Source organism: Thermobia domestica, chromosome 11, assembly GCF_964235325.1.
Source record: "Thermobia domestica chromosome 11, izTheDome1.hap1.1, whole genome shotgun sequence".
Classification (NCBI taxonomy): Eukaryota; Metazoa; Arthropoda; class Insecta; order Zygentoma; family Lepismatidae; genus Thermobia; species Thermobia domestica.
The window spans coordinates 107,223,486-107,235,604 of NC_137464.1; the positions used below are offsets into that span (position 1 = coordinate 107,223,486).

At 29.6% G+C, this 12,119-nt stretch overlaps 1 protein-coding gene across 10 annotated transcripts in view; it reads left to right on the plus strand.

Moving 5' to 3' along the window:
- Positions 1 to 8,751, plus strand: part of pros (homeobox protein prospero) — a 266,338-nt gene extending 257,587 nt beyond the window's left edge. For all 10 annotated transcript variants that reach the window (XM_081730957.1, XM_081730956.1, XM_081730954.1 and 7 more), the window contains one exon: positions 1,669 to 8,751. In XM_081730957.1, coding sequence (XP_081587083.1) covers positions 1,669 to 1,848 — 180 coding nt within the window. In that variant the 3' untranslated portion in view covers positions 1,849 to 8,751. The remainder of the gene's footprint in view (positions 1 to 1,668) is intronic.
- The last annotated feature ends 3,368 nt before the right edge of the window (positions 8,752 to 12,119 follow it).

Sequence of the window (12,119 nt, forward strand, 5' to 3'; positions counted from 1 at the left end):
GATTAATTATTTAGAAGGCCCTATAAATAAAATTTGATTACTCAATCAGAAAATAAAAACACAGTTGATTGATTATACAGGGTTGATTAGCATAAATGATTCATTCATTTTGAAAAGGCTGTGCTTCGAAAATTATCACACGTGCACACATGAAAATATACGAAAAGAACCACAAACTTACCAAGTTTATATACCCTCTACAAATCTTCAATATGTATCCCTTTGGTGACACGACACACGCCCAGACGACGTCTTTTTCCTTGCTTTCCGTCCATTTTCGACAGGTACTAACATTGTATTGACACATTGCCACACCCGATCAGAAATATATTGTTAGAAAAAGAATGTAACTTATATAGAGAGAGAAATCAATCTCTGCCATCTGGAATACACAAACTTGCTGAGTTTGTGATACTTTTCATAATACTTTTGAAAATATAGCCTTTTCGAAACAAACGAATCGTTTATGCTAACTCTGTATAGATATTAACTAGAAAAGATCGCATTATTTACGTTTTTGCATCTAACTATAATTCCTGAGCAATAATGGAAAATTGTCGTTAATAACACAGAGTACGATATAGATTTAAGCACATTCACTGGAATAGCTAGACAAAGCTAATAATTTTCACAAAATAATTACATTTACTTAAAATTTCCGTTAAATTTTACGATAAATTTACTCAAGTACAAAAGTAGCCTTATCATACTCTGGCAGTCTGCTGTGTGATATTGTATTCTGGACATCTTTATAAATCTTATTTTATAAATCTTATTTTACTTTAGTCGACGAGAACGACGCTGGAATGTTATTTTTACATAATAAAGCTTATGTTTTTATTTTATTATTTACCGCAGCAGGTAAACATTTAACAAGCAATGAACTACCATGTTGGATTTTTTTTTTTTTTTTTAAATTGGCTGAAAGTAACATTACAGTGTATCACGGTTATGCTTTGATTTCTTCTTTGCCAGGTTTTTGACACTTATTCAGTATTCTTGTTTAGCTCAAAGATAAATTACGAGATAACTCTCTTTATTTTTCACATTTGTCTTCTTTAAATCAATCTAATTATTGTGATAAAATTAACAAATAGCTGAAAGTTTAATAAAATGAATAGTGAAATAATGAGATGAAATTATAAATTTTATTACCGAATTTTAACTTAGATTTAGGTCTGGAGATGGCAGACATTTTGGACATTCTTTCAATTTTCATTCCGCAGTTTCAGTGCTGGAACTTTCCGTTTAATAGTTCAAAAATGTTATTTCGTTTGATACAAGTGTAATATATTCCGTCGGTGTAGACTAGGTTTCTGACTTGAGACAAATACAGGGCTGTGTAGGAAACTATGTTAAATGAAACAAAATCTGCTAATTTACCAACAAAACAGGTTATTTTATGCTACATGAATATTCTGCCTGAGTCTCCGGCAGGTGTTTGAAAAATCATGTCCATGGAAAATTTGAACTCTCTTTTTTTTTTCTTTTTTTTTGGGGGGGGGGTTCTATCTGTTTCAATCGTTCCACCCATATTGCCGTATACCCAATTATAATTTACATTAACTTTGTGTGAATAAAAAGAAACTTGTTAAACCTTAATTTCTTTCAATATTTAATATTAGATGGTTTCAATAAAAAGACTTTTGTATTTTTGTATCTTTGCAGGTACCCTCAAATTTTCGTTTTGTGGTAGAACAGACGCTGCGAGAGTTCTTTAAGGCGATACAAGGCGGCAAGGACACTGAACAGTCTTGGAAAAAGTCAATCTATAAGATCATATCCCGAATGGACGATCCTGTACCAGAATATTTCAAATCCCCAAACTTCTTGGAGCAACTAGAGTAAATTCAACAGTTAGACAAAACATTAAAAAAGAGTTGTTCCCATCTATCTTTTTATCTGTTTTGTAAAAGAAACAAAAATAATCTTATGTGGCGTTTCTTGTGTGGTGGCTGCAGCTTTCTTCATAAAACAGTGCTTGTTCTAAAACATATATACATAAGTCATACAAAAATGCATACCTATTACCCATTCAAAATCCCTTGACTGGATACTAATGTCGTTCAGTAAAGAAACTATTACGCTGCTTTTCAATGTTTCTTGTTGCATGGATTAAGCTGCAGTTCTTTTAGTCGAACATCAAACGTGCTGGTGGGAACATAATGGATGCTCTCTTGAAGTGTACCTGTCTATATTTAAAACAACGTTATGTACAGTTTAAAAACACAAAAGTTGTTCTTTTTTTTTAAATATGAAAACAAAACTCTTCGGTTTTATGAAGAATCTATTCCTAAACTATACCAAAAAGACACCAATTGTGAGAAGTGTTTTTAGAAGTGAGTAAACACTTTAATTAGTGCAGAATTACAAAAAAGACAAATTTGAACCAATAGTGTGATTCAACCACGTGACAAGTTTTAAGAAGACAAGTTTTATCTTTTCATTGTGTTTTTCTTGTTTTTAAGGAAACATTCAAAACACTAACAAATGGGTTGTGTATGGGTGTGTAAATATATATATATATAAAAAAAGAAACGCGAGAAAGAGAGAGAAAGAATGAGTTTGTGTGTGTGTGTGTGTGTTTGTTGAATGTTTTCGTCCTTTCTACACATACATACATATATATATATATATATATACATTATTATTATTATTTTTGTTTCCTTCTTGTCTCTCTCTCTCTCATAACCTATCTCCATAAGCGCAACTTATTTGGTTGAATTACCGTTTTACTGTCTCGTCTTCATCATCATATCTAAAGTTCACAAACATTGGAATTTAATTTTTTTTTTTAATTATTAAATTAACACAGAAATTGAGAAGATGAGTGCCTTCTCAAGCCTTCCATTACCGAGAGAAAAATTAAAAAAAAAATCAAGATGAGGTACAGAATTGAGTATTATATTATGTAAATATATATATAAATATAATGTGTTTTATGTATTTTTATTTTATGCCAGAGAAAGAAAAGAAAGTGAAGAAGGAGAAATTATATATATATGATATACTAAAAAAAAATTCAGTAAAATAAATGAAAGAGAACTACGTAGACCAAAGGTCATCAAGAGTTACATATATTGTGTAAGGCTTGTAAAAAAATGTAATACAAAGAGCTGTGAGGTTGCTTGTTAGGTTTCTACAGAAGGCATTCCTTTGCTATTTGTTTACAAACATATATATATATATATTGTATTATATTATTATTATTATTAATATTATTTTGCAGTTGCCAGGCTCGCTGCAGAAATAAGCACACATTCCTTTAGTTGTAGCATTCTGTCACCACGATCTCACTATTGATGAACTCTTATAGTTTCTATTCTGAACTTTTTTTTTTTTTTTTTTTTTTTTTTTTTTTTAGATATGTGGTGAGTGAACTAGTCACTTCTTTCCCTTTTGTATTTGTTTGTAATTATATTTATATTATCTGATGTATATCTTCACATACACATACATACACACTTACACATGCATAATGCCTTCTGGAAATGGTTTGTGATAAATCTTATATGTATATGTAAAAAAAAAGAAATGAATTTTATCTCTTGAGAACAGAAAAAGGGATCATTTCTAGTTAATTTTTTCTTCCTTTTTTTCATAAATGCAATAGTATCTCAGGACTAATAGGAGTGTAAAGGACAATATATTCTCTCAGATATTTGGCATACAGAGGCAGTAAACATATTAATATACATATTTATACTTTTGTGTACAAATTTAGTAATTTGCAGTTTTAATTTCGAATTCCTTATATGTTTTCCCCCTTTTATTGCTGATATTTAAACAAATTCCCGTCTGAGAAGAGATAACAAATATATTTAGATTATAACCATTGAAGGGACCAGTATACTTTGTAATTTTTTAAAACACAAATATGTAATGGCGCATTTCTTTTGCATTTTGTTCAGTTTTTCAAAAAGAAACATAGCATCAAAAATAAAAAAAATAAAAAATAAAAAAACTATGAAGCACTCTAACTATAACACATCTAAGTTTCAGGTTATTTAATATTACTTTCCTTTCGTGCAAAGTCTAAAACAGGTTAGTACCTCTTCTGTGTTCTTGATAATTCATCTATTGACTTTAATTCCAATCAGTGAACTTGGTGTACCTGTGTAGGTCAAATGGAATAAAAACACAGTCAGTCAGTCTTCATGTGAACTATACCAGAACAAAAACAACAACCCTAGATATCAATTAAAGTTTAGTTGTAAAAGCTATTGCTGCCAAGGTATTATATCATAGATGTATAGGGAGAAATATATATATATATATGTATATGTAATTATATTATAAATAAGAGTGGTAGATGTGAAGGAGAAAGCAGTGTGATGGTATAGGTTGAAGGTGTGAACGTGTAGAAGGTACTATGATGGGGAGATTAAGAGGAAGATACCAAAGTGTCCTTTACTTTGATAATTGTTGAGTTAAACCGTTTGTTTACATATATGGTAACTCAACAATTTACTTGTCTAGTCATCAGTAAAAGAAAAAAAAAACTCTTTTATCATATATGAATGAATGAATTAAAAAAAAGATATAAGATAACAAAACTCCACTCAAACTGTGACCACGAATCGAGTTGCCGCATTGTAAAAAAGCCTTTCATTTCTCTTCAGAGCTTGTTTGTCCATCTCAGATCAGCTACAACATAGCATAACATCAACCAACTACTACTATTACTATTAATGTCAGAACTACAAACATAACAGGCCGTCAAAGCTAATCGCAGCGTCTGATATTGAAAACAACAGTGTGAAAGATATATACAAAGCTTTCTTTCTTGTCTAACTAACAAACAACCCATACACGCAGAGTCACACCACACACACACATAAACAAATACAACACAGAAGCACGTGTAATAATATTATAGGCATTATAAATATATAAATATATATATATATATAATATACATACACATAAGTAAATGATCAATGACGTTCATGTCACGTTACGACACGTCATTGTTTTCACGTCATATTATTGTATTTAAGAAGCGTTGCCAGTACAAAGACTGGGGTTTTTGTTTTTTCTTTCCATTAAAACTGACATTGTTGAATCCTATGTAATTGTTACCCCGTAGTTTTTAACCGTTCCTCGATGGTTGTTGTAGAGTTTGACAGGGAACTAACCCTTCAAGGTGCTGGTGGTGATGAGTTTATAATAAACATCTTATTTTCTTTGTTCGTTGTTGAAATAGTCAGAAACAGTTGCATTTCTCACAGATCAACAGCTGCTGGTACCATATTTTCATTTCGTAATCACAACTGAAGCAGAACAAGAAACTTGATACAGTTTTACAATATGGCAAGAACTATCATTCACAGCCGACAGAATTATAATATTTTCTTTGTAAGTTACAAGACTTTTCTTTTTCTTCGTGTAATATTTAAAGAAAAAAAATCATTACTACCAACTCCTGACAGTTTTTCAGTTTCATTTCTTTTAATCCCCCTGTAAAGAGACAGTAATCCTATGAAAGGTTACGGTAAAGTTAAGTTAATGTAATTGTACATGTGCTTCGGAGCTATATTTGTTATTTCTTTTCCTGGTATTACCGGTAAAATACACTTTTGGACCCACCAATGTTTAGGATAATATCAACTTTGCGAAAAAAAAAAAAACAAAAAAGGAAAAAAAGTACAAGCTAATTTGAGTCACCTTTTGCGCCTTATCTTTATGATATAAGTAAAAGACGGAAAAAATAATAATAACTAAAGCAAAAAAATGAAATTGTGTGTAATTTTTACCAAAATCTGCCTTACATTCTATTTTCTTAAAATCTACCTAGTGTGATGATTTTGCTGTAGATAAAAGTCACAGGAAATTAAAGAAAACACATATATATAGCGGAATTTTTTTAAAGAAACAAATATAATTCTTACTATTTGGAACGATTTGGTACCACTAATCATTATAACAGAAGCTACAAATCAATAGCAACTCATTTACACCCACTGGAATGCTACCACGAGGGTTGCTTCCCCCAACCACGATGTTTTACAGGCTTTACAAAGTCTTCTAGTCCAGTACGCAAATAGTCATTCCTTTTGAAGTGTGTGAAGTGTAGTACGTATATAATATTGTTGGTAACCTTTATGCGTTACGGGAAGTTCCCATCAAGGTTTTTATAATTAACGAGTAATTATGTATATATATATCATTTCAATATAAAGAAAGCTAATAAAAAAATTTCGACTTTTTTCGAAATGATAAAAAAATATGAATGGAGAAATAGATATATATTATAAAATAGATTATTATAATTATTATTTGGTTTTTAAAAGTAAATTTATTTTTATTCAGAAAATCTAAGGTATTAAGAAAAAAAGCTTTGAATGTAATATCTGCTACTACATTTGGCAAAACAATGGTCAAACAAAACAAATTGTACTAATACTGGTGTGTTTCGCGTGAATGTGTTCTATGAACAGTATTATTTATGTTTGAAACAAAACCAATTGTTGAGAAAAAAAAGACAACAATGTGGAAATGCTGTGAAGTGCCACAAAATGACAGTTATAATCAAAAAGTATCACAAAAGTCTTGATTATACCGGACTCCACAAACAAAACATTACAATAGACTGAAGGCGACTTAAAACCAGCATTCCTTAACAGAAATTAAAATTCCATACCCACATGGAATTCCATTTTAAGAAACAACACAAAGAAAGGGCTCGTACGTCCGAACGAAAGTGCCTTCAAAAAAAGTTGATTTTTTACGAAAGGGCCCTACATAGACCATCTTAGCCCCACTCATCACTTCACAAAATTTCCACAGGTGTTATTATTACTGTATTATATTGTTTTTTTTTTAATTATTTTTATTTCTTCTGTTCATTTTGAAATAACCAAAAAAGACAAAAGATATTTATATATGTATTATATATATATATATATTGTTACACTTGAGCAAGAAAAGTTTCATTTATTTCTATTTCATTTGGAATTCAATATATATGTTTTAATTTATTAACTAAAGAAAAAGAAAACTTTTCACGACACTGTAAATGCATTTGTTTCGTACTGTCATTACATGGAGATACACAATTCATGAAATAGCATTATTCTAGTTTGTAGGAATACATGATTATGATACTAATTGCATCATGGTTTTATTATTTATATTTTATACCCATGACTCCAGTCCACATTCAGCTTTCATTTAAGCAAACTCTTAAATGATTGAGGAAGTGAAAAAAAATAAATAAAAGAGAAGAACCTGTTTCGCATGAAGTTCTTAGTTACCTAGTCACAGGTATGAGTGAGATATATATATATACACACATATAAATCATTCGAACGTTCCTTCAAGACGGCAGGCATTTAAGAAACTTTTTTTTTTTACTAACTGTTGTCTTGCTTTCGTCATACGATCAGTAAAATCAAGCGAAATCATACAAGCGAAAAATCTTGTGCACCTTCAGTAGAACATATACTATATACTTTCATATATAATATATATATAGTGAACATAAGGACGTGTAAAAGCAATGGCATTTCAATCCTATACATTCAAGGTTATTCAGTGTCATTTTTTACATACCTATATAAACAAATAAAGCAAAACAAAGAAGAAAAATTAGAATGTGTTCAATTGCGAAAGAATTAAAGATAAAATCTAAAACTTTGTAAATAATTATGTATGTTTTTTCAAGAAAAAGAAAAAAAATTGGTGCTCATTTTATATATATATATATTATACAAGGAAGATAGATAATATTTGACTACTTTTTTTCAATTATATAAATAATCGTTGACATTTCCAGTAATATGTTTGTTTTGAATGATACAAATACGGACAATAAAAGTATCTTTTTCCTTTTTTTTAAATACTATTTGGCGAAAGCACCCAAATCGTTTGTCGCAGAAGCTTAGAAACGTCAGTAGTTACATTTGTGTATATGTTACAGGAGGTATTACACGCATTAACAATATTGTATAAATAATAGCATATAATCTAGTACAATACTATTGAACTTTTTAGTCACTGTTCTCACATATAATCTTTAATCGTATATATATATATATATATATATATATATATATATATATATATATATATATATATACATTCATTTTGAGAAGTATCTTGTGGCTTTATATTACAACTACTCGTGTTTCTAGTTTTTGCGTGATTACTAGTCCTATATAAAACAAAGAAGAAGAAAAAAAAACTATTTCGAGGATTTTTTGCATATTTCGATACTCAAAACTGTATTACATAGTTACTGGAAATGTTAGCGTCAACTTAAAACCAGAAAAGAAAATACAAGAAAATAATATTTTTTAAAAAGATACATTGAAAATTTTAAAAAAAGGGAAGATAAAAAACCTATATATATATATCGTATGTGCCAGTAAGGTGTAAGATGATAATACAGTACGTACAAAATTTTCCTATGTGTAGATAACTACTATTTCTAAGCAGTGAATGTTTTTTCAGTCTGGGTTTTTTAGTTCACTCATTTGTGCATGTTAATTGTGTGTTTGCAATGACGCACAAGATACCATTAACTATTAATCCCATAAACGGTCTCTTGTCCGTGCATGTTTGTTAGCAGTTCAGAATGTTTAATGTATTCACTAGTTTTAAAAGAAAAGAGAAAAAAATCATCCATTCCATGTAATAATCGTTTTTTGAAAGTTTGTGTTTGTCAGCATATAACGTGAACAATTGTTGAATCAGGAAGATGTGTTTTCAACTGATAAGCAGTAATAAAGCTATGCATCTATTTCAAAAGCTTTGCCCATCCAATATGTTATTCTATACATATATATTCAATATATATAGAAACACGAAAGTGTTTTATATAAAAATAACTACCTTTTATTGCCTTGAACCTTCATTATGCTAGTAATATTGTTGACTTTATAGGTACTGCGTCTAAATTTTATTTTCTTCATAACTATGAAACTCGATTGAAAAAGAAAAAAAGGAGTATGTCTTCTCTTGACTGAGTTTCCCGATCTAACTAGCTAAGCGGAGCTACCAATCCAGTAGGACAATGATAAGACGGCCAATTTATTTTCCTCTCCAGTTCAAAATAGTATATAAATATATGTTAATTAGGACTCCAGACGAAAGGAATTGAAAATAATGAGGGAAATCACGTATACAAGAAAAAAAAAAACTGAATAATACACAAACAGTCATTCTTTATTTCACAGATACTTTTTCTCTATTACACAGATATTCATTTTTATTAGACATATTCATTCTTTATTTTACAGATATCCAGTCTTTATTATACAGATTTTGATTTGCACACCAATCAATACTCATTCGATGTAAGATATTGTGACTTCTCATAGTAGGACGAATTCATATTCTTCAAAGGATATGCAACATATGCATTTCTTACTAAAATATTGTCTTAAAGATAGAAAATCAATCACTGAAATCGCTAAATTAAATCCAGAGCTTCGTCCAAAATAATATGCAACGTTTTTGAAGTTGTTTAGTCGAAGTTCTCTTCATGGGTACTTACAATGTATTGATCTCAGGATCTGAACATATCACTTCTACTATTTACATACATATTATAATTTCACATCAATACATCATCATCAATTCAACATATCAGTTTTCAGTACTTTTGAAATGTAAAAAGTATACCTTGAAGCAAAAATACGTATTTCTTCTTTGTGTTTTATTACGCCGATTAGTTCAAAACACATGTGGATAGATTAAGACTCATAAATTTTACTGAAACATTTACAAATTTTATTCAGTAAATTGAAAATATTGAGCTGTTTCTACTTACTATAATGGAAGCGATAAAGAAATTCCTAATTCAAAGAAGCTACAATCGTGATGATTATTAAAGTTGCATTCACATAGTTTTTATACAAAACACTTTAAATACATTTCCTGACATATTCGTTCTTAGCATTCATTTTCTTACCAAAAAAAAAAAAAAAAAAGTATAGACTTAATGGAAGAAATGAAAATTTGCGAATTTTTTTATTGTACATAATCAACTCGAAAGATTTGAGTTTCCTTATTGAAATAACATTATGTAAGTAATCCTAAATAGACATAATGGGTTTTATACATTATTTAATGGCAAACTCCGTTTTCACTCAACGAAATTTTACTACTTGTATCCATTATTAGGACTTACTCAAACTTGCTATTAAGGTCTAAAAGAAATAAATATATATGTTTATAGTAACATATATTGAACTTGTAATTTTGATAATGCATTTCAAAGGAATAAGAGTGACTACTTTTATTTAATATTATTTTACACAAATGATAGAACAATATATTGTCAAAAAGAGACGTTATTAACAGAACTACTTGTTGAATTCGTACAAAATAATAACTTACTATGATTTACAAAAACACGTCATTTTCATATTTTACGAAGTCAAAAACATGAACCCATATATATTTCGTGTGGTTATTCAGACTTAATCAGAGGCCGTAATGAAAAGAATATTAGATCAAGAAGATAGAAAATGTTAAGAAAGCTAATTGTTTAAAAAAGTATAAACGATAAAAATGCAAAATTATGTGCGGAAATGACATTATAGAACAAAATAATCTTCACTTTATTCAACAATTGTGCATCTAAAACATTAAATAGAAAATACTGAAATATTATAAGGAAGCACTTTACTTGAAGTGCATAATTCGAGAACTCAAACCAAAATGATTCTAAACACTTCATCCAATAGTTTATCTTGCATTTATCACACTCGTTTGTAATTTAAACGAACCAAAGTTGTCATCAAAGATAAACAAGAATTCTCATAATATATGCTCCAGTAATTTCGTTATGAAAATACAGACTTGAACTTGCTCTATAAATTTTCTTGGAAGCAGGATCGATAACCATAAGGTTATTGTTAATGGTAAGTAAAGCTTTTATTCACTTTCATAGTAAGGTATTTATTTGAGTTACAGCTTTAGTTCCTAAGTTCACATAAAATTTTAGTACGAAACTCCAAAAAAAAAAAATTTTTTTTTTTTGAATTGTTGGACTTCCACATTGCTATGCATAAGTATTGAAAATCTTACAGAACAGCTATGTCCGTCTGTTGATAGGTAGAAGATTGAAAACGGTAAGAAATATCGAGAAACGGTGTTATGGGATCGATTCAGCGTCAAAAGAATCAGTTCCAACTTATCTGTTAACTCTCTCTTTAAACCGAAAGTGGTAGAAATTAACCATTTCTGATTTCAATGTTGGTTGCCATAGAACAAAAACCGTAACAGGTAGCAATAAGCGGTTTCTTGGAATTTATTCAGCGTCTGAAGACAAGATACTGTCTTCACCCTAATCCAGAAATGGTGGAAATTTACTACAACTTTTGGTTTCAATACTGATCTTTATAGAGCAGAAACGGTAAGAGTTACGAAAAATCAGCTTTTGGAATCGCTTCGACATCCAACCAGTGGGTTCCATACACTCTGTTAACCCTCTACACAAACCGGAAATGGTATAAATTAACCATTTCCGGTTTCAACGTTGATTGTCGTAGAGAGAGAATCATAATTGATAGAGACAAGTATTTTTTTTTTAAAAAAATCAACTCACTTTCCGAAGAAAAGATACCATATCCACCCGTTTCTCTCTACTAACCAGAAATGGTAGAAATTTACTTCGGATTCAATATTGTTCTGCATAGAGCAATAACAGTAAAAGATACCGAGTCAGGGTATCTTTGATCTTTTCCCTTTATTGCAACTAGAAGTTATGTATGTACTATTTCCAATTTCAATATTCAATTTGAATAGTTTGAAAGTCTACCGTAATTTCATACTTTGAAACGAAACTCAGTTATTTTGTAAATTTCTGTACGATTTGATCAAACTTCATTTAAGCAAGATTTAAAAAGTTAATTATGTTACATGCACTAAAAAGTTACGTTAACTTTGTACTTAAAGAGAACACTTATCTCTAGAGTATTAGGATTCGAACCTTGGTTTCACTACATGAGCTATTGATTTGCTTGAAAAGACGCGAATTTTCCATTTTCTAGTGCAAGAAACCTAATTCTCGAATTTGGAAAGATTATTTTTATACCCTTTCGTTATACCCAGCGTAGACTCGACTTCAAGATCTTGACTTCTGAAGAAAAAAAAAATGAATGTTTGTA